Consider the following 24,489-nt stretch of genomic DNA (forward strand, 5'->3'; position numbering starts at 1 on the left):
GAACATAAGGTTGTCTGTTTTGCTGATACTTATTGGAGGTTGAGTCATGATAATTCTGGTATGGTCTATTTCCTCCAATCATGTTTGCATCAAAAACTTGAGATGAATTTTCCACAATGGTTTCCACCAAGCTAGGACATTCATCAGTATAATGGTCAGTTGAAATGCAAATTCCACACTTCTTAGCAATTTGTGGAGTTGAGGTTTTAAACAAGCTTGCAATCTGATCGAGTTTGCTTTCTAGCTTATTTAACCTTTCATCTATCTTTTTCCCATCAACTGCACCATTTTCAATTTCATGCACTCCCTTCAACAAAGTCACTGAATTTTCTCTTGTTCCATACTGTTGATTGTCTACTGCCTTCCTTTCTATTAGATCTATACCATCTTCTGGTGACCTGTCTAAGAAAGATCCTCCGCTTGCAGCATCTGCCCATGACCTATCAGTAGGACTTAAGCCTTCATAAAAGCTTAGAATAAAATCTTCCATTTGGAGTTGAGGGCATGAAAAACATAGTTTCTTGAATCTTTCCCAATATTCACTAAGATTCTCTCTATCTCTCTGTCTTATATCTTGAATTTCTCTGCGGATAGTTGATAATCTGGATGCAGGAAAATACTTCTCAAGAAAAAGTATTTCAATAGTTTCCCAATTTGTAATCCGTGCAGAGAGATAATACCACCAATCTTGAGCTGCGCCTTGAAGAGTAAAAGGAAAAGCTCTCATTTTAAGGCTCTCTATTGTGATCCTGGGAGATCTAAAGTTTTCACACAACATGTGAAATTGTCTCAAGTGCTTGTGTGGATTCTCCCTTGATAACCCATTGAACTTTGGTAAGGCATTTAACAGGTCAGGTCTCAACTCCCACTCCTCATTAGGATATTCAATGTTACTTCGGATAGCTGTATTGTGGGAGGTGGCTAATTGTCTGATGGTTCTTTGTGCCATATTGTTTGGGTTAGGATCAGGTAAAGGATTGGATGGTATGTTTGTGATTGGAGATAATGAAGGTGGAATGACTTCAGATGTAGGAAGTGTTCCCTCAGTAGAACACCCAAATTTCAATCTTCTCCGCAGCTTACGCAAATTCCTTTCAACTTCTGGGTTAATTTGATAAAATTCTCCCGGGTTAGCTCTGGTCATGCACTACGCAATCTGCTGGAAGTTGTTCCTCTGTTACCTCTCTTTTTCTTTTGTTCTTGCTTTAGATAAATATTTCAATTAAGAGATAAGAGAGACTTATTGGGTCCACTCCCAGGAAAGAGAGGTGCGTCACAATGGACAACTTAAGTACCAAGTCTTTCCTAGCCAGAGTGTATTCAAACTAGCCTCAAGTATTTCTCAAGAGAAGTTCTTAATAAAAACAAGAACAAAGATTTTTGCTAAAACAAGAATGACTAAAGGCTACAAAATAACTCAAATTAAATTAAATGTATGTGCGTTAAATAAAAAAAATAAAGGTAAAAATAAAAAAAATAAAAAATAAAAAAATAAGAATTAAAAGAAAAATCAAAATATTTAAAATACTAACCGTATTCCCCGGCAACGGCGCCAAATTTGATATGCTGTCGTTGAAGCTATCAAATTAATACCACTTTTCAAGGCAACTTCAGTATTGCCAAGTAGTATTTAAGAAAGTAGATAGGGTTAACGTAACCCTGAGTCGTCTCCCAACGAACACGGAATTGCTTTTGAATATCTGACTCTTATGAATGTTATGCAATGCATATGAATAAAAGTAATGGTTTAAGAATGTTTAAAGAATAAATAAGAAACTTAAAAGCAGTTATGATGAAATAGGCTAATTCCACTGCTTTTCCAAGATAGATTCATCATCGGTTATTCACGGATAATTGTTCAATTGATTATTGTTTAAGTTTCAAATTAATTAAAGTACATTCTTAATTAATTTGAGGGCGATCATGCATTTAACCAAAGTAAATTCTCAATCAAATGCAAAACCTTTCTAGATTATTCACAATAAATTCAACCAAAGTACATTCTCAATCAAATTCTATTGTGTTTAATCATGTCTATTCTTAAATCTCCTAACCAAGTTAAAAGTTAATCAATCAAAGTAAATTCTCAATTAATTATAGTTGAAATTATTACTACCAACCAAAGTACATTCTCAATTGATAGTAAAAACCATTTAATCATATGAAAGTTCCTAAATTAAATCAAAGTAGATTCTCAATTAAACCTAGAAACCCTAGAACTCATATAATCAATATGCATGTAGATTCAAACACATTATGATGCAAAAATCTTTACTTTTAACAAGATAAAGAGATGAAAGACATAGAGAAAGAACAACTTAAATCAATAATCAAAATAAACAATTGCATTAACTCAATCTAACCTCAGAATCCATAATGGAATTACAGCAGAATAGCCCTAGATGCTTAGCTCTCCATGAATGGAGTTGAATACAAGATGAAAGAAAAGTGAGAGAAATATGAGAGAATGAATTAATTAAGTGAAGTTCCCCCTGGGTCTCTTTATATAGGGCTTGATTGGGCTTGGACTTTGAATATTCAGTTGACAAAATCTTTTATCTTATATCTTCCAAATAACTAAAAGATTTAGATAATTATAACATTATTTGGAAGATATTTTCTGTTGATATTCCCAAATTACATTAATTCAACAATTGAATTTTATCTTTTAGCTTTTCTGACTTTCCAAAATTGCACAAATGCTCTGAAATTTCCTCTATCTGCACTTTAGTCCCTTCTGAGTTTTTGAAATTGCAAGAAAGCCCCTCAGTTGACCAGCTTTGACCAGAGGAGGACGCACCCAATGAGAGCTCGCCACGTGGCTACCCTCTTCCTTCCCCAATTAGGGTTTCAGATTTGGGGAAAGGGCTTCCCCCTTTTGCCGTTTGCGTGTCGTGAGGAAAAGAGGAGAGGCTTGAGATTGTGGAGCTGCCACGGTGGTTGTAGTGGCGATTTCTTGTTCTGGGTTTTGCTGTGTGATTTTTCTGAGTACAGGTGGTTGAGACGCGACTTTGCAGAGGCGCGATAAAAGGGATCGCGAGAAGCGTGGTGTCGCGGTAGCCATGGATGTCGCACTTTGGTGCTGGCGGCTTTGGGTGGAGAGGCGCTGTGGTGGCGTCGCCGTTAATGGCGCGATGAAGGTGGATGTTGCGGCGTGGCAACTGGCGGCATGGAGATGGAGGTTTCAGAGCAGAAGAAGTGGTGGTCACGGTGGAAGAAAGTAGCGGTGCGACTTCACGGTGAGGGAGGTTGACGGTGGTGCTGTGCGAGGAAGATGGTGGCGGCTTCATAGTGGCGACTTGACTGGTATCCGCGACGGCTAGCGGGAACTTGCGAGAAAGACGAAGAGGTTGGCCGGCGGTGAGGATGGTACGGCGACGACTAACGTTCTGCTGGATTAGGAATTAGGGTTTCATGGGTGGAAGATGATGATGTGGCAGAGGAGGGTGATGTGGCAGCTTCTCAATGGTCAGATCTGTGTGTGGAGGATTTGGACACATGGCAGAATCTGGTTAAATCTGATTTAGGAGGGGTATGGGTAGGGAATTTTAGGAGGTGTATTTAGAATAGGGTTACTGTTTGGCTTAGTATTGGGCCTGTTTAAGAGAAGAGGGGTGTATGCAGGGAAATTGGGAGGTGCAAGGGTAAAAGTTGCCTGTTTGGCCCATCTGTACTTTTATTTTCCAAATAAAATCTGATTTTGGGCCTTGAATTGCCATTTGGACCAATAGAACTTATAATTTCAGCTGCACAAATAAACGTAAGAACATCCCAGAAAAATTTTATGTGCTAAAAGTCACTTTTTACGTCTCTTTAATTCCCAAACCCAACAATTCCAATCATCACAATTCACTTAGAATCAATCATTTAAGCACAATTATCTCATCAAAAATTTGAATTTTAAAGCATAAATGTGGGCATAAATATGCACTCATCACAGTGTTCGCTTGAACAAATTTTACTGTTCAGAGCTGTTCAAAGCCGAATGCGAGCGATGAAATAAAAGTTGAGTCGTATTCGGATGAGAGGAAAAGCGAAGAACGTTCAAGACGGATTTGTGGAATGTCATGATTTTTTATCACCAGTGAAGAGATTTGAAGAGATTGTTACATATCTTCATTCATAATATAAATATCATGAATCACTTAAGTCAACATAAGATGTTGTTATGTCCATCAACTGTTCAAATGCATGCATCCTACTAGTATAAATAGATGACCACGCTCGTGCCTCAGGATAACAGTGGGTTGAGGATATGATATTCACCGTGGGCAACGGACAACCTTCTTGTAGCTTAACCTGCATTATACAAATTACAATAATTAATTGAGTGATAAGTAATATTAAAATGAAATCATAAAAAAATGCACTTACCTGCACAAAATGACATCCATGAACATGTCCTATACAAATTAAGCGATGTTGAGTGATATCAGAAGGTGGTGTGGAACGTAGTGGGAAGATAGTATAATTTTGAGAGTATGACAAACACACTAAGATAACGTTATATCGGTTAGCAATTGCATAACCAATGTCTGGCAATGTCATCCACTTGCTCATGTTAGCCTGTTATGAATAAAAGTTGTTAAAAAAAAAAGATGTAAATAAACTACATAAAACGGGAAACACTTACCGTCGACAGTGATTGCACCAACAAAGAGTTCCTCAGTTCTTCTAGTCTATCATAGCCTCCTACTAGGCTTGCATATTCATCACGCCATGCACTGAGTTCTTTGTACAACTCATTCCTGACAACGGGCCATGAATCTTCTCCGAGTCCCAACAACGCAGCAATGCATCTATACCCACAGTGACCATCAGCCACAACATCAACAACGTCCACAATGAAGGGGTGAGTAGTAGAATGAAACTGGTCTATCATTGGAACTCTCCTTTTCTTCATTGCTTTTGGCTTTGACTGTAATTTACTTCTCATAGATGAAGATTCTATGGTTGAATGAAAGGCGTCCACATACTCAAAATATGATGGATCCCGTGTAGTAGACCTTTCACTTCGTTTAACTTTACTTTTTTGTGCACCCTTTGTCTTGACTTTATGTAATAGAGGGACCATTGATGTCAATGTAGGACAAACAATCTCAAGTAACTTCTGCTTGATGGTGACTTTACCGCCAACGTCAACCTCATTGAATCGTTCTTCTACTTGTTTCAACTCATCTTTAATGGATAACTGAGGCTCAGTTTCATTTAATTCAACATTTGAGAAATGCAATCTTCACCACATGGTATGAAATTCACCTATAGGGATCATCCTAGGATCATATCGTGCTAATTCACATGTACATGGGACACCAAATGTACGTCTCAATATGCATCCACACTTTGAGGAGTTCAATCCTATCTGCTGCACTATTTTCAATTCCTTAGCAATGAGATCCAATGCATATCGAGACACACGTCCAATAAGTTCTCTATATGTGTAGCCTTTAAAATGGTCACTCGTGAGCAATAAACTACTTTCAAATGACGCCTTAATCTTGTTGTGTTGTACGATAATGACGTTATGAATATTATCCCAACAAGAACACAAATCACCCATACTATTGCCCAGAACTTTCTTCAGGCTCCAATGAGCAGATTCAGCCCTGAAACAAAAAAAAACCTTCAACAAGTGCAAATAAATATTTATCTACAAAACAAATAAATAAAATAACATTACAACATACCTATTTGTGGTTGTGTTCCCTAAATGCATTACTTTGTTCGTCCAAAACTTTACAAAGTATGTGCTGTACGGAATAATCCAAGTCTGATTGACATATTCAAAGAACAAAGGCCATGAACTGCTTGCGTATTGAAAACCATTCACATACTCAGCAAACAAGCTTTCATCAACACAATCCATCACATTTTCCCATGCATCCATCAACACTTCCCAAACCTCAGTAGAATGAACTAACATTTTGCATTTAGCTTTAACATTTTTAAGGATGTGGAACCGACATAACATCTGATATGACTCAGGAAATACATTTGCTATGGCATTCATCAAAGCCAAGTCTCGGTCAATGACAATGACTTTAGGACCACCCTCAGATGTTAAAAATAAACCTTTCAGCTTTTCCAAAGCTCATGTGAAATTACTCTGCCTTTCAGTAGACAAGAAAGCAAATGCTGCTGAGAAGGTTAACCCTGTAGACATCATACCCACAATCTCAAGCAACGGAAGTCTATATCTATTTGTTTTATATGTGGAATCCATCATAAATACAACATTAAATGAGTTCAACAATTTGACCGCATCAGGATGTGTCCAAAACAAGTCAGTAACAACCTCTGAATCATCAGCACACCTACTCCAGTGAATGTACTTATCCTGATCCAACAACATCATAAGTTGTTGTAGTTCAGTTCTGGACCCTCTTAATGATCATTTATACGCATGCCTTGCGTTGTAGATTTGTTTAATCGTTGTGACATTTCGATCATTATTTTGTTTGAGTGTTAATAAAATATTTGCAGGTGTAACTTTACTCTTTGTCATATCAACCAGTAATGACTTCTCACTCGTATTTAACCTGCCAGCATAAGGGTGACCAACTAAAGTTTCAGCTAACTCATGGTTGTGATGTCCACACATCACCTTCAACACCCATCCGGCCCCATCTGAACATGGTTTACCCTTTAATCTAAACGGACATTCACATTTACGAGTGCCGTATACACTAGCCACTGCATCAGCTTTGTATTTCCTATATTTCCCCCCTCTTTCACATCCAAGTATGACGAACGTTTTTCTTCCCCGTACACCAGTAGCTATGTCAGATCTTACTATTACCACAACAAATCCTAAATCATAAGCCATCCCTCTTACCCATTGAATTAAGTGCTCCCGTGAACAAAATATTTCATTTGTTGTAAATTTATTTCTTAAATCCCTCTCTACAACTTTGCTAATTGATGAAGACAAATCAGATTTCAAACTACAACCAATTTCAGAATCCATATGAAGATATTCATCCATTTTAAATAATAATCACCTACAAAATTATAATGAGCCTTATTAACATAATTAATAATTAATCAAACAAATATAAAAATATTAATATAATTAAATTATATATTTGATATAAATAAAATAATAAGTAATTTTTTATATAATTATAAAATTGTTAAATAATTAAAGATACAAAAATCATGTATAAAAAAATATATATTTTACAAAATTATTATATTTAAAAACTAATTATATACAACATCCAAAATTAAAAATTTAAATATAAACTAATATAAATATACGTTATTAAAATATATTAAAAATATATTAAAAAATAATAAATTAAATTATTAAAATATCTAATAAAATAATAAAACAAACCCAAAATAAAAATTAAACCTTTAACGGAGGACATCCTTCAACGGATGTCAACATCCGTTTAAGGTGACACGGATGTCAACATCCGTTTCACGCTAAACGAATGTTGACATCCGTTGAAGGATGTCCTCCGTTTAGGGTTTTATGCGAAAGGCTTCGTTTTTAGTTTAGGGTTTTATGCGAAGGGTTCATTGTAATATGTACCTGGAAGAAGCAGAAACGCACTACACCACTTCACGTATTACACCACTTCACGCACTGCACTACGAGAGCAACACTATACCACCACAGAAGATTGCTTGATAATTCTTTTCACCACCACCAACCTTTGCAACTTGTAGTATCTCACACCAGAGAGAATGTTAAAATGAAAGGAAAATATTTTACTCATGCAAAGGACTAGATAGGTTATTAGTGAAATAGGTTATGAATAAGTAAAATTAAAAAACAATAATCCTAAAAATAAAATTTTACTGAGGGGCAAAATAGTAAAGGGGAGGTGCAGGGAGAAAGTTGGGGTGGTGGAGGGAGCAACACCCGTCATTGTACCCGATCGGTCGGCTATAAGCCCATAATAACAATTAGAGCATTGCTACTTCCACCACCACGACATGCTCCCTACACCTCCCCAAATTCTTTTATTTTCAAAACTATCCTTAAATTAAAGGTTAAAACTTTTTTACTTTTACCACGAATTTTTAATTTTTTTTCCAAACTCTAATTTTACCTCATTTATATCCAGCAGCTTCACCCCACCCCACCCCCATCCCCACATCTCATCTAACGTCCTCTTCTCCGTTTCCGTTTGAATTCATCTCTTCTTCCTTTCCTTTCTTTCTTTTTCGTTGATATTTCTCTTCTTCACCTTTTGGGTTTCAATTGTTGTTGTTGATTCGTGGTGTGGAGGAGCGCCTGGTTTCGTTGCGGCTTGTTTTCGTCTCCATCCCAGGTTAATTTTCTTTACTACTCTTTTCTAGGTTTCTAGCTTTGTTTGCATGTTAGGGTGTATTATTATTTGAATCTATGGTGTGTTGTTGTTGTTTTTCATGCTCTGTTTACTGTGTTGTCTCTGTTGTTTGTCGCCCAAACAGAGCCCGCGAAGGCCAAAACAAATGTGGGATATCCGTTTGGCCTTCAATGGATATCCGACATCCGTCAACGGATGTGGGTTTAGCCAGAGTGATGTTTCTCATGCAAAGGATGAAAATGAGGGAAAATTGTCCAATAACGAGTAAGAACTGTCAACTAACTAGGAACCTGATACGAAGATGGGTATAAGTGGCGTCTGGTTTTGGCTTACGAAGGAACCCGATACGCAGGTTTCCTCCTATTTTCATTTTCTCACTCTGCCCATTCCATTTAATATGTAAAGCCTTTCACTTTCTCAAACATTTTCACTTGGGTCGTTATCTTTATCTGGTTCTTGTTGCTTCACTTGGCAGTTATATTTGTTTCTGAATTCCATGCTTTGAGTGATTTGTTTAATTTGTCTTCTCATTCTATTATTTTGTACAAACCAGTGTCAATGAAACTGCTTTGTTAATTAAGATGTTTGCATTGTTGCATATATTCAATTTTCAGCTACTTTGAAGAATTTTAAGCATTGCATTTTTCGTTTTAGGGTAATCTCGTTATACTTGACAATGTGATTATTAATAATCACGAGGTCAGATTCCATATATACAATGCACTTAAAGGAGTAAGCATCTTAATTTTCCAATGTCATTTTGCACCCAAAAGAAAATACTATAGTTAATGATGTTTGGCTGAGTAAATGATGAAAGTGACAGATATTTACCATTTTAAGGACTAAAATAGGGGGTTTTCTAGAATTTCCAGAGGATAACAATTCCTTAAGGCCATGTAAAAGGGTGCACTTTTCCAGTGTTAATAAGTAAAAATATAGTTTAGCAATTGAGATCTTTCCTTTAACCCTTGAATGATGATCAATTTCAGGTTGGCAATATCAACAGTGTTCCCTACTGTACAATTCACTCTCGAGAAAGCTTTAACTCAAGCAACAAAGCTTCAGAGGAAGGATCTCAGTTTGGTTGGTGCTAGCAGGACTGATGTAGGAGTCCATGCCTGGGGTCAGGTCTGGTTTTGTTTCTTTTATGTGGCTTCAACTTTCCAATATCAAACATCGTAAATTTATGATTTGGTAGAACTTTCTACTGCAGGTTGTTCATTTCTTTACACCTTTTAATTATGACAATTTGGAAGAAATTCATGCAGCTTTGAATGACCTTCTTCCTTTTGATATCCGAGTTAGAGAGATCAGCCTGCATCAACTGAATTCCATGCTCGATTTTCTGCCAAAAGTAAGATTTACCATTACAAGATATACAATGATAGCGTCATGGATCCATTTCAGCGGCATTTTGCTTACCATAGTGTGTATAAACTCAATAGCGATGTAATGAAAGAAGCTGCAAAATAATCTACTGTGTTGAATTTCAGTTTTACCTTTAACGAATGTTGACATCCGTTGACGGATGCTCACATCCGTTTAAGGATACCATTTTTTTTACTGAAGGGCAGAACAAGAATGGAGAGGTTCTGGAGTAGTCTGTGGTGGTGTAGGGAGCAACTCTCTAACAATAACTATCTTAACTGGATTTCAAAAATTTGGTGAATTTCTTGGTCATATTTTGAAATCTATATAGTTTCAGAATCTAGTAAATTTAAAAGAGTGAAATTTCGAAATTTGATGAGTTTATAAATCAAATTTCAAAATGTAATGATTTTCTAAATAGAATTTTAATATTATGTTAAGTGAAAAGATGTGTAACACTAGGTTTGCATTAAGAAAAAGTGAATGGTAGGTAGGTGGGGGTAATTATAGGAGAAAGAAAAAAAAAATTACCGAGAAAGAATAATTTAGTGATTAAAATAAAGTTTCGAAGTGCAAGGAGAAACTTTGGAGGTGCAGAAAAAAGGTAATTGAGCGGCTTACAAGAGAAGGCCCACTTTATTTGTAAGGGTGTTGCTCCCTCCATCACCACCCCTTCTCCCTCCACCTCCCCAACCTTTTACGAAATTTTTTAATTACAAAAATAATCATTTTCACTTTTAACCTTATTTATTTACTTTAAACTCAAACTCTATATTTCTATCCATTTCCACTTTTCACAAGCCCCACCTCCCAACTCTCCTTCTCTCTTTTCATATTCCCACTTCCCAAACTCCACCAGATCTGTTTCTTCTCATCTCTTATCGCTTACTTCTCTTCTCCATATCTGTTTACGCAGCTCCACCCCCAACTCTCCAAGTATCACTTTCTCCATATCTGTTTACGCAGCCCCACCCCCAACTCTCCAAGTCTCACTTTCTCTCTTTTTGGACGGCGGTGTGGGGAGTTTGCGGTGGTCATTTGGCGATGCAGCGGTCATAGATTACCTCTACCACCTGGCCCTTCGATTGGCCTACACAACTAAAACTATTTTTTCATTTATACAATTGTTTTAAAATTAAATCAAACAGAAGAAAGGGTTTTGGACTTCAAGTCATTTTATAGACAATATGCAATATCAAAGGGTTTTGGAATTCGAACAAGGACTTCAAGGAAGAACAACAAGAATGAATTATGTTACTTCATGATGGTGTGTTCTAGGGCTGCAAAATTTGTGTCCCTCATTGAGAATCAAAGGATTGCACGTCCAACACTGGTTAATGATTGTGCAGCTCGAATGATTGTATCAAAAAGAGATGCCAAGTGGTACATTTCAGCATTTGATGATGTACTTAGTCATGATCTTAGTCTAACAAAGTCAAGATTGTTCCGAGGCAATAAAAGGATGAATCTGAACGTTAAAAGAACATTAGACTTGAATGTTGAAGCAGGAGTGAGGATTAACAAGAGCTTCCGGTCCTTGGTTTGTGCTACAAGAGGTTACGAGAACCTGGAGTTTGTCGAACACGATGTTAGAAATTATGTGGCCAAACAAAGAAGAGCATTAACAAAAGATGGTGATGCAAAGGCACTCTTAAACCATTTCTCTTCCATGAGGCAATTAAATAAGGATTTCTTTTTCGAGATTGATGTTGATGACGACAACCGTATACTGAATGTGTTTTGGGCCGACGCACGAAGTAGGGCAGCTTGTGAGTATTTTGGTGATGTCATATCTTTTGACACAACATACTTAACAAATAAGTACGATATGCCATTTGCTCCTTTCGTTGGTGTTAACCACCATGGGCAATCTATATTGTTGGGCTGTGGTTTGTTATGTTCAGAGGACACTGATTCATTTGTTTGGCTCTTTAATTCATGGCTTCGGTGCATGTCCAACAGACCACCCCAAGGAATTGTTACGGATCAATGCAAAGCAATGAAGAAAGCAATAGAAGTCGTGTTTCCTAACACTCGTCATAGGTGGTGCTTGTGGCATATAATGAAAAAAAATACCTGAGAAGTTACAAGGTTATGCGGCTTACAAAGATATCAAGCGACAACTTAAGCAAGTTGTCTACAATTCTGATTCAGTTGATAGTTTTGTTTATAAATGGGAAAGGATGATAACAATATTTTCACTACAAAAGAATGAATGGCTTTCTTCACTTTATGAAGAACGACACAGGTGGGTTCCTTCTTACTTGAGAAACACTTTTTGGGCTGGCATGTCAACCACTCAAAGAAGCGAGAGCATGAATGCATTCTTTGATGGATATATTAACTCACAAACAACTCTTCAAGAATTTTTTAAACAATATGACAATGCACTACAACACAAGACAGAAAAAGAGAGCCTAGCTTACTTCACATCATTAAACATAACTCTTCCATGCAGGTCACAATCACTCATAGAGTGACAATTCCAAAAGCATTACACACATGCTAAGTTTGCAGAAATACAGTCCGAATTTAGAGGTAAAATTAATTGTTTTGTTGATGTTGTTGTGGTAGAAGATAATTCATCGTTGTACAAGGTCATGGAGGACTCCATTTATAACGAAATAAGGGAAGAGAGGGTATTCATGGTTACATATCAGCGAGACACAATGGATGTTAATTGCAGTTGTTTGCTTTTTGAGTTTAGGGGCATTATATGTAGAAATTCTATATGTGTTTTGGCACAAGAGCGAGTAACAGAGCTTCCTGCTAAGTACATACTCACAAGATGGTGTAAAAATGTCTGTAGAAAGCACACGTATATTAGAGCATCATACCACAACAAGGAAAAGGATCCCCATATTGAACGTTGTGATAACTTATGCAAGAATTTTGGACATATTGCTGAGATTGCCTGTGAGTCAATACACTTGACACAATTATTGGTTGACAACCTTAGTTCCTTTCTCAACAAGCATGGATTACAAATTTCACCTTCACCATACGTCAACAACAATAGCCACACACAAGAAGAACACCTACATGATAGTAAAATAGGCCATGATGTTGACACAACTATATACAATGTTCAAATCCAAAGCCCAAAATCTGTGAAGCGAAAGGGTCGACCTAGGACAAGAAGGTTGAAATCCACAACGGAGAGAATAATAAGGAAGAAACCATCAGCAAAAGCTAGTAGTCGAACATTCATTGGTATTGCTGTAAGTATTTATTTCATTATTTCTTACTGTTATAAATTGCAATAAATATTTGGTGATATTAAAGTTTTCACACTAAAGAAATTTAAACTAACTTCATACTCACTACTGATACAGGAAATTATGATGGATGTACCAAATACAACATTCAGCAACAACATTGATGTGACACTGAACACACATTACACAACACCCAACTCAATTGGACCGGTAAGATTCAATTGCTTTTTTAGAGTTTAATGATTTGAAATTTACTACAACGTCCATATATTTTAATCTCATGCATTGGATGTTCTGTCATGTAGGCATCAACTGTGCAATCCTCTAGGTTCATGTCACTGTTGACATCATTACACAATGACACGCAAAACACGCAATCATCCACTAGTAATATTGACAATGTATTTGGATAACAAAGTTTACACTTACGATTAAGTTCCTCACATCTATGTTGAGGAAGATTTTTTGGTCATGTGATTTGAAAGATGTGGTTAAAATGAATGTCATATTTATGCAAATTGTAGAAATATCTTATATTTATACTTTGCCAGTTATATCCATTTCAAGTATTTTGTTTTTGTACAAATTGTCAGTGACAACCAACCACAACTTTTGAATTGAATAACCACATAATGCAGCAAAAAACCAGAGTAGTTTAAATGACCAAATTACTATTTTGCATAGCACCACTCCATTTAACCACGTCATGTGATGCCTCAGTGAACTTTTGATATCAAAGCAATTAAAATAAGGTTTATCAATTTATTGGTATACGAAATGTCTGTCACAACCAACCACAAATGTTTTATGGAATAACCACTTACTGGAGGAAAAAATCAAGTGTTTCACAGCATTGACTGAAATCAATTTTATTTTTTATTTATCTCTAATGAAGCACCAATTTTAGTTATTTTTCTTTATGAAGCACAAGGTTAATATAAACACATAATTTAATATTAACTTTTAAGATGAATGTTGACTTATTCCTCTAACTTTTAATTATTCACTTTTCATTTATAAGTCAAATTATATGCAACCAAATAAATTTTTCCCTTGTATAATAAATGCTAAGGTAATAAAATTAAAATTACAATAACTGAAACGACTTATTTTAAGTACAAGCTTTGGATTACATAACAGTAACTCATAAGTATAGATCACAGTAACATTGTTTTAATGTCTAATACTTGGGAACACCCTACTACAATTTCCTTGTTTCAGTACAAAATAATCCTTTACGGGTTTGGGAGTTGGGGGTGTACACCATGAAGAGATATTTCAGATCATCCACTATAAGGCGAGTTCCAGTACCACCACCATGGTATTCCCCAAAAGCTGATGCAACCATTTTTCTGTTATCCTCCTGCCAAATGGTCCAACACAACATAATCAAAATTTATTTCACAGATACAATGTATCTTCATCTCAATCACACAAATTTCCCCCTCCCATATATATCAAATCCTACTAAATAAATAACCTTTTTAAAAAAATATCACTTCATGTGCTAATTTTGACTTTTCTCGTTCAACCATATAGAACTTCTGTTAATTTTGCAAGTCCAATGTTGTTTAATGAATTATGACAACGAGCAATATTATAAAGGAGAGGTTAAACGTGAAAGCGAAAACAATTAAGAACTTGTAAAGTTCGATTGGTTGTTAAGCCTCACTCCTGCTCACCTAAATCTGAAATAGCCATCAAGTATGAACTCATTTTGGCACATAGAAGAAAATTAAAGTGACAAATATTGTACCTGAAGAGACAATATTCGATCTTCAACAGTATCTTTTATACTAATTCTCCAAAGTCACTCATATAATCTATTTCAAAACCCATCCGCCTAACCAAGTAAAAGAAAATAATTAGAAAGACAAACAAATGCAATCCCTTTCTTAAACATATGTTCTTGTACTATTGAACAAAAATTTAAAGAGTAAAAGTAAGGATGTACTACTGACTTCATCTGAAACCATGGATAGATGTGAGTGCTTACCCATGAAACGCACCTACCCAAAGAAGAAGGACATAAAACAACACGTATCAACAATAGAATGTAGAACTGACCTACAAGGCTGACAAGCGATACCATTGCAGGAATGACATAACCACTAAGTAGTTCAAATTATTTAAAGAATGAATCCTTACCCTTTATTTGATTAGCGCCTGGCATTTTTCTTATCTAACCTTGTCCAAGGGGTTTTCAAAGCTAGACTTTTCACACGCTTCCTAGGTTGAGCTTTTAAACGCGTGTACATGTTAGATTTTTCAATATCCATCTCTTCATTACCTAAAACATCACCACTCTCTTCATGGACACTTTTAACAACACCATCAGGTGTAATGTCAAAAACCTTCTCAAAATTCGACTTCTCAACATCATCACCTTGCATTTGTAATTCTTTCTTAGAATTTGACTTCCCAACAGATGAAAGTAATACCTCATAATCTTCCTCTGAATTAGTGGTCCCAAAAGCATCAACTACCATGTCATAATCTTTATTTGAATAACAGTTCCCAACATCAGCAGACCGTTGCTTCTTTTATGCAGCAAACATTTGTAGCTTCTCTACTAATTTCTCAAGCTCGACAATGGATGCCTCTTGGTCACCAATGATAGCACGCAAAGCTTCATTTTCAACAACAATATCAGCCAAAGATTTCCTTTTGTAGTTCTGCTTCACTCTAGCATTATGATGACCATCTAAGGCTTCTTTAACAATTTCAGTAGCCATCTCTTCCTTGGTTACATATACCTCAGTAATGATCTATAAAAAAAAAAAGAAGGACACAAATCATATTAAAATCAATACAAATTTCATAAGAAGTAATTACTAGAAGTTGTTTTGAACTCACTTCATTACAGAAAAAGGCTTTTTCAACTTCTGCTTCACCAACCTTAACATGAATCCAATGAAGAATTCTAGGTAAACAACTTTTTCTTTTAGCCAACTTCTTCTGACCAAATAAAACATGTTCCATTACCCAGATCTGTTACATACAAAATTCAATTTGAAATAACTAACAATTATAAATTGTAACACAAAAACTTTTTTTACTACAACCAAAATATACCTGTAATGCAAATACACAGCCAACCACATGAAAGTGTGATCGTTTTTGTCTCTTCCTTAGACACAATGCAACATCACACAAACTAGAAACCAAATACTCATAAATAGCACCCCCAGTTATACTTTCCCATACATGAAAAATCATCTAATAATTCAAATAAACCAAAATGAACTTTTCCACCTCTATTTGGAAACAAAAACTCACTCAACCCTAGCAACAAATATAATCTGCAAACATCAGCCACTTCATCCCCTTTTATATGCTATTGAAGCTCTTCATAAACATGATGTATAGTTACATCATTTGTATCAAACAATCTTCTACTATGACAATCAACTTGCTCTTTAAACAACTTAAACATGTCTCCATTAACCCTAACACCTAAACCTAAGCAAACGTCTAACTTGGTGAATGGAATAAAGACAGACCTAACTTCAAACTCGCCCCTCCTCTCTGACCATCTACTACACAATTATATAAGTAGTGTCCTACTCATTTTGGCTTCCACATCAATGGACAGTAGCCATCCAAAAGGAGTTCTTTGTATAAATGTCTTATGCACATCCGTTAATAATGTATTCACATGTGCCAAGTATTTTGTCCTGCATGAATGTCGTGCATAAACCTATATATCAAAGTAAACAATTCAACAAGTCAAATAGACCACTTCAGGAAATCAATTTTAAACACATAAAAAATCATCATGTGCATTCAAACATGTTCTTCCATAATGACTCTTCCAACTATCTCTATGCTTTGACTGCATGTCCATAAAATAAAAAACTTAGACTTCAAGCCATAAAATATTTAAATGGAAGACATATATAGACACATCTCTCACAACAAAATCACATTCATAAACCATATAAAATAATTAAATTTTCAACCTACTCAATTTCATCTGCCACTCATATACCAAAAAGACATCCAACTTATAAGAACCATGGTGGTTGTGCATAGAAAATACATCCAACATTATTAAAATTAATTAAATAAATTTCATAATATTACAGCGTTTTTTTATATTTCAAATATACAAATTTTAAAGTTTTAAAATTAATTATTAAATACAATTTTTAAACATTATCAAACAATTAATTTTGTTTGTTTATATTTAATGAGATACACTTGATTAAAACAAATTTTATAAAAATAAGCCACGAATAAGTTTAAAAATAAGCCCATTGGTACATGTCTGACATATGCATGGCCAATGCATAATTACAAATTTCAATAAATGGAAATAATTCCCATATTCTTTTTCTACATAGCTAACAAATCCAAGTCTGCACATTCTATCTAACGAGGCTCAATAATTATGATAGTTACTACCTTCAAACAAAGGATGGAAAAGAGATATGCTATGTCTGTGATAAGGCATGGCTCAATTTTCGAAGTGCCTGACTCATCAATTCATGTGAGCATCACCCATTTCACCATCAACATCACCTTTAGGAACAAGTGCAACCACCTATCATGAAGAGACTGCAAAAAGTTAGTTGCCAGTGGACGTGCATTTAAACTAATTAAACAAGATGTTGATGACATTGTATAAACCATACAGAAGAAAAAACAAAACAAAAGAGAGAAATACATAGAATGTTCAAAGAGGAACACTAAAATTCCTTTCATTATTACCATCTGAAAACCAAACTCAACAGGTCTACAAATGAGGGTTTTCAGATGATAAAATCCAAAAAGTAATTTTACTGAAAAGCTTCTAAATATTGGATGATTCAATGTGAGAAATACTCAAGCACTAGGGAAATTCACTCTCAAAAGCTAGCTATTGAGGGGAGAAACCAAATGCTTAAATAATCCACTTCAATCAACTCCCTCATTGGTTACAATCCTTAATAGGTATCCCTTTTTCAGACATTGACAACCACCTCTAATAAAAATTGATAAATACCTAATAAACACTTCGAGACTCCACCGAACATTGCATACAACTCAATGTAAGACTTAGGCACCCTATAATAACTAAGTTCCCACTACTAACAAATGCATCCCTCCGAAAACCAACATTTGCATTTCGCACGCATGAGGCACGACACAAGTTACAAATCAAGCAAACCAGATTTGTCATAAATCAATATTTACTTACAATACAAGACAATCAAATTTGTCAAATAAGAAAACTAACCAAAATAAAATCCCAAATTAGACATTCAACCACAGTTTTCAAATTAGACAGAGATAACTCACCAAACCTTCTTCTCTCAGTGCCTCTCATTCACCACTGATCGAGCTCGTCACGGATTGAGAATTTAGTGTTCTCCCTACCGCAACTCTCTCTGTCTCACGACTTGCCCCCTTTAGTCTAGGGTTCACCAAAATGAAGCAAATAGAAATGGAAAAATACAAAAATGATGACAAAAGAAGAAACGAAGAAGAACCATACACCCTCTTGATTAAGTGGCACCCATGGAGTTCTCGCGTTCTCTATTAACTCAACCCTAGCACAGCACGAACACTTGCTCTTCCACTTCTCGGCTTCTCTATCAGCCCCAACCCTAACACAACACGAAAACTTTCTCTTCCATTTATCGCGTTCTCTATCAGCCAAAACCCTAGCAGAGCACGAAGACCTCTTCGAAAATGAATTGTCTAAATGTAAAATCAGGCAAACCAAAAAAGTGAACACAGAGAGAAAGAATTTACTGAAACGCAACGTTTCATTTAGCGTGTAAATGACAATATCACCTTTCTGTACATTCACAAAATTTGGGCCCGCGTGTCATATGAGTGTCAAAAACTTTCTGCGTGTCGAAGTATTAAAAGATAAAATAGGAATAAGAAAATTGAGAGATTGGGATAAAACAAGAATGGGGTGGTGGAGGGACAACGGTAGAGGGAGCAACACCCTATTTGTAATTGGGGCAGTAGGCCCATAAGGAGGTGGTGGTAGTTGGGCTCGGGCTCACACTCTGGTGGGTGAAGTGGCAGAAGGTGGCGAGGAAGAGAATCGAACGATGAAGAAGGGGTTGGTGGTGTACAAGCTATACAGGGCCCTGAGCTACGGCGTCTCGCCGTTAATCCACCTCCACCTGCGGTGGCGCAGGTTTCTCGGCCTAGAACACCCTCTCCGGTGGCCGGAGCGCCTTGGCCACCCTTCTCGGCTTCGGCGACCGGGCCCACTCCTCTGGTTCCATGCCGTTTCCTTAGGCGAAGGAATGATCGCCATTCCCGTAATCAAACACTGCATTCGCAGAATGCCTCACTTGCATGTGCTCATGACCATCACCACTATGTCTGCTTAGTAAGACTCTCAAATTCGCACTCTATTTCCTTGCTTCGAATTTCTGAGCTCTAGAAACTGTAGTTCAAAGTTCAAACGGTTAAGATGTTTTCGGAATCTATTTTCTGAGAAGATAATGAGACACTATTGAATTCATTTTGTGACGTTGTTCTTATATATATTTTCTTGGTTTAACGCAGTGAAGTATTAAGCAAGTCGCTTCCCAGTGAAATAATTTTACAGGTATCTTGGTTGAGTAATTTCTCTATTCGCTTGCATCTTTTCTCAAAATAAGTTGGGAAATGCCTAAAATACAATTTCTTACATAAAATCTTTACTTTACCTACCTTAGTTAAATAAGAAGTGAGGCTTTTGTGTTTTTGTCACTGGCAGGCAATAAATTAGTGTATTAGTTAATGTATTATTACTCATTGGCAAGTTGATCAGCATACAATTCACAACGATTGTGCACTGTCATTTCGTAATTTTTGGAAAACACGGATTGACAATAATCATGCATTTTTTTCCAAAATAAATTTATTTCTGAAAAGAATTGAAAAGACAAATGTTTTTGTTTCTTAAGGCAATTTATTTCTGCAATGGTTGGTTGAAACTCAATTTGTTATCATGTTTTCAACTGGTTTCTAGGATCTTAGGGCGTTATATCTTGCTTTAGGATCAATGATCCAGCCCCATACCCTTGGAATGGCATTCCTGGGTTGACTTCTGCATTCTAGCTCGCTTATTATTCACTTATCATTTCTTTATCAGTTTGAATGGAGGCTTAACATATTCTTCAGTTATGTGTGGCCTACATTTTTTAATATCAGATGAGGTTTAACACAATTGTTTTGGTTTGCTGAAACTTTCAAATTTGGCAGTTTTCACCTGTTGACACCCCTACTTCCATCCATTCTTTCCTTGATTATTGGAAACCAAATGCTATTGTGCTAATGGAAAGTGAACTCTGGCCAAATCTTATCATGGATGCTTCTAGAAATGGTGTAAGTCATTCTTTCTAATTAGTTTGTGAACCACATGCATCTTTAGAGCATGTAAGGGAGAGAAAAGTTGTCGAATGTTCAATTCATGCATCTGAACTGAAACTACATAATGTAGTACATTGAGGCTGACCTTTTAAATTTTAAATGGTCAATCATTTAATTTCTTTGTTCATTCATCTGCTTCATTTATGTGTGTTGTTCGTGCATCATATCAGTTCATTATATTGATTCTAACATGTTCTAACCCATTACTCGCATCAGATAACACTGGCACTTTTAAATGCTCGGATATCCGAGAAGTCCTTTAAATATTGGTCAGGACCAGTGCTTCTACCATTAATTTCATTGATGTTATCAAAGTTTTCATTGATTGTCCCGTTGGTATGTTCTCCTGGATCTTTTTACCTTCTCAGGAGTTCAAGTATTTTATTATGCAACCATTGAACATTTTGAATGTCATAGAGTACAGAGCAGGGTATCCGGTTTCAGCTGCTACAGGCCCCTCCTCATATCATTCACTTTTCTGGTGATTTAAAATATGGTATGCCATTTCTTTCAGTTACTTAATATTTAAACTAAATGAAATTGAACATGAAAGTTGATAGCAGTCTACTAGTATACAACATCATTTTGTTCTTTTAAAACAAAAGTACCTGCTCAGCTTACATGTTCTTGCTGCTATATTTACATGTGTAGTTATAGAAACTGAATTTTTTGTTGTTGGTTCTTCTTGAAATGTTGAATTTTCAAAGTGATAAAGTGGCCTGTACTAATCTCATCTTATCTCTCTTTTCATTCAGTTATAGAGGATTTTGGAGTCAATGAAAGAGGCCGAAATAATATAGAAAATCTGAGAGTACAGCTTACTCAAAAGAAGGTTTGGATGGCTTCTTCCATTCATAGGGGAGAAGAAGAAAGTGAGTTCCATCTTCTATACCTCTGGCATCATGTTGTAAATACTTATTTGTTCCTTGGAGCAACCTGATTAGTTTGCTTATCATAAAATAAATGGGAGGGAAGCAAACAATATGAGAAAATTGAAATGTAGGTGGTTTGATTGTTCTGAGATTTGGTGTAAAGTCAGTAAGGATGTTTTGTAAATGATGACCTTGAGTTACAAGAAAGTCTTTTTCTAACAAACATTTTTTTTTCCTTGGAGCACCTGATTAGTTTGTATAACATAAAAAAATGGGAGGGAAGCCAATAATATGAGAAATTTGACACAATGTATGTGGTTTGATTGTTCTGAGATTTGTTGTATAGTCAGTAAGGATGTTTCATTTTATGATTTGTATATGCTGTCCTGGTTACAAATATTTTTTTTCTAGCATAGCACATTCTATTTTCCTTCTTTTTTCCCAGTAAATTAGCAATTCAAAGAAACATGATGTGTTATTATTTTGGCCTCATTTTGTTTAATTGTTAGATTCCTGGAATTGATATTTTTTTTGGAAGTTTCTAGTGCTAGAATGTATGTTTCTTGTCTTCTACATATTGTCCTCCTTATTAATTTCATGGGTACTTTACAATTAGATGAAATTAGTTTGCCACACTCCTTAATTTTAACTCTACTCTTTAATATGTCTAGATTTGATTGCTTTCTCTGCAGTAATATTAGGTGTTCACTTTGCCCTTATGCAGCAACAACCTAACATACTGACAATTATTGTCCCTCGGCATCTACAACAAGGAAGAGAGATTGCCAGAGTAAGTTTTTATCCTATATCCTTTGGAAACATGTTCTTTTGGTTTGAATGGCTATCTCCCACAGGAAGAACTTGCAATCAAGACAATCTGATACTGTTAAAGAAATTGCCTGATAAGATGTATATTAGGAAATGACAGAGGGAAATTGAGTACTTAGTGTAGCAGATTCCATGGGCAGCAGTCAATGATTTATAGAAGGAAACAATTGAGTGATTTTTGTGTGGCTTTATAAAGGAATCAAGGGAGGAAGTTGACTCGTAAAACTGTAGGAAAGGAATCAGTTGAAGGATAATGAAGAAAAGTTACCCCAGCTTTGGGTGTTTTGATCTAGTTACTAACAGATACTAAATGTTGGTATCTCCCCTGGCTGGCAGAAACTCAAACCATTGTTCACTAGTTTGCAAGGCACCAGTCCCTACTGCCAGCCCAAACACCTGTTAGTGTTTTTGGGCTTTTGTTCATTGAGAAATGTAACTTTCATTTTCAAGAGATTTTCTAGAATTTTTTGTCTTGGCTTCTTTTTTTGAAGTGAAGAGAATCTTAAATGTAGGCTAATGATTACCAAATTATTGTGTTTATGTATGTATGTGCTCGTATCAAATGACAATCAGTCTGTACATCTCCTTTTAGAGTAATTTGCATTCAACAAAAATAATACTAAAAAATTATTGTTATTTCTAAACACTATTACTTTTTCTACAATCTCTGAAATTCATGGTACTTCTGTTTGATTTACCGCAGAAATTGGAGAAAGAAGGACAAAATGTGCTTTTGAGGTCTCAATATGAGAAGTTTAAGGCCGGAACTAATATTTATGTGGTAGACACATTGGGTACGAATTCTTCTCTTTTGACTGACATGAAATGCGTCATGCATGAAAATATACTTTTGCTGAGAATTGAGACCATAGAATTTCTAGAGCTACTGAGTTGAACAGGCCTTTACAAATTATTAAAAAATGGGTACCTTCTAGGATTAGAATGATTAGGGCTAATGGGGACATCATCATGATACTCACTGTCATCCATCTTCTTTGGTAGGTGAATTAAGACAATTGTACACATTAACACCAATAGCTGTGATTGGGGGTTCATTACTTCCTGGTTTATCTGGCCATAACATCTCAGAAGCTGCTGCAGCTGGATGTGCTGTTCTGACAGGTGCATTTTAATGTAATTCTCCAATATCAGCATATTATGTGTATTTGGAACTCATAATGTATTTCAGGTTGTCACGTTGGGCATTTCTCCCACATGGTACTGGAAATGCAACGATCAAATCCTTTGTCAGTTCTTCAGGTGGGGTGACAACTCATAATTAATCAACATTGTTCTTCAGCATATAATGTTCTTAGTGTTCTCTATTGTCGTTTTCTTGTAGGTTTCTGGTAAACTGGAGCTTGAAAAGGCTCTCGTCGAGCTCTTCACCAATGCAACACTTCTGGAGGCACGTGGAAGAGCCGCTAGGGAAGTGTTTTGCAGTTTGTCCTGTGGCATTGTTGAAAAAACATGGAGTTTACTAAATTTTCATATTTTTGATAGATTCTCTTCAGAGGAATCCAAGAGTCTAAGACTATAAAAAATGAAGTTTCATATTCTCAACAAATTTTCTTTCGGACTGAAACCATTTATTGGATTCATTTACCGAGCGATAGAAGGCAGAAGCACACTCAAGTTGCAACCCCATTTCACACTGATGGTTGTCTGAATATAGACAAAATCAAGTAAAATAAAATGTTTATTTTATATTAAAGAAATGTTGTAAATTATTTTTGTGTATCACATTAACATCAATCTTGTTTCCAATTATTGGCTTTAAAGCTTGAAGAATGTAGTTGTCATATGCTTTTTTTCAAGAACAAGAATAGTGGTTTATGAGCTCACATGAACACTAACCTACCTGTAGGCTCTTATAGGTTTGTTGGTGGGTTTGAATTCTTGTTGACTCGTGCTAGAAAATTGCTATTGATCATTTAGCTCGTCACAATCAACTTAAAATATATTTATTCTATTAAATAATAATTATGGATCACGAGTTCACAGTTAAAAATGACTGAAATATTATTGCTCTTTTAACCAAAAGGAGTGCTGATTCTTTCACAAGTTATTTTCTCAAACGTTTGGGAAATCTGGTGAGGATATAATGCAATAATTTGGCCGATTTTGAAGTATCCACATTCGTGCTTTGAGTCAACTGTCAATTAATTAATGATTTCTGTCATCATTTAAGAACTTGCTGGTGGTTTTCACTGTACACATGCTTGTCTTTTTTCTTCCTTTTTCCTTTTTCGGCTAAAAGACTATCATTAATTCTACTATATCGAACCGTAATTTGGTTGTATACGTGCATCATCGAATATCATATTATCATCTATACAAAAAAAAGGAGAAATATAAACACGTGCATCATAGTAACGTGTCAAGTACGTGCAAGAGTAGTAGTCTTTTAGTTGGCAAAGATGAGAATCATTCTTCGAGAAAATAAGGTCAAATACGATAACTGCAAGACATTGTTGGATATTTCCAAGAACCTTTCATAACTTTGTTTCTGAATTGTGAGAAATATCAAGCTTT

At 35.7% G+C, this 24,489-nt stretch overlaps 3 protein-coding genes across 3 annotated transcripts; 1 reads left to right on the forward strand and 2 right to left on the reverse strand.

Moving 5' to 3' along the window:
* Positions 1-4,134: 4,134 nt before the first annotated feature.
* LOC108324532 (uncharacterized) lies at positions 4,135-6,826 on the reverse strand. Its single transcript, XM_052874553.1, has 7 exons — positions 6,512-6,826; positions 6,260-6,337; positions 5,688-6,079; positions 5,343-5,606; positions 4,634-5,234; positions 4,375-4,566; positions 4,135-4,299 (listed from the first exon to the last, which is right to left on the reverse strand). Exons 1-7 carry the CDS (start codon positions 6,824-6,826, stop codon positions 4,135-4,137), a joined length of 2,007 nt encoding a protein of 668 aa, XP_052730513.1.
* Positions 6,827-14,668: 7,842 nt separating this feature from the next.
* LOC128195970 (uncharacterized) lies at positions 14,669-15,879 on the reverse strand. Its single transcript, XM_052875213.1, has 2 exons — positions 15,746-15,879; positions 14,669-15,657 (listed from the first exon to the last, which is right to left on the reverse strand). Exons 1-2 carry the CDS (start codon positions 15,869-15,871, stop codon positions 15,433-15,435), a joined length of 351 nt encoding a protein of 116 aa, XP_052731173.1. The 5' UTR covers positions 15,872-15,879; the 3' UTR covers positions 14,669-15,432.
* A 2,897-nt stretch (positions 15,880-18,776) lies between these two features.
* Positions 18,777-23,745, forward strand: LOC108324325 (probable 3-deoxy-D-manno-octulosonic acid transferase, mitochondrial). The gene is made up of 11 exons (XM_017557255.2): positions 18,777-19,226; positions 19,406-19,448; positions 20,087-20,209; positions 20,471-20,590; positions 20,672-20,750; positions 21,010-21,126; positions 21,819-21,916; positions 22,658-22,748; positions 22,957-23,076; positions 23,144-23,214; positions 23,297-23,745. Exons 1-11 carry the CDS (start codon positions 18,940-18,942, stop codon positions 23,492-23,494), a joined length of 1,347 nt encoding a protein of 448 aa, XP_017412744.1. The 5' UTR covers positions 18,777-18,939; the 3' UTR covers positions 23,495-23,745.
* Positions 23,746-24,489: the final 744 nt, after the last annotated feature.

This window comes from Vigna angularis, chromosome 3 (assembly GCF_016808095.1).
Source record: "Vigna angularis cultivar LongXiaoDou No.4 chromosome 3, ASM1680809v1, whole genome shotgun sequence".
NCBI lineage: Eukaryota > Viridiplantae > Streptophyta > Magnoliopsida > Fabales > Fabaceae > Vigna > Vigna angularis.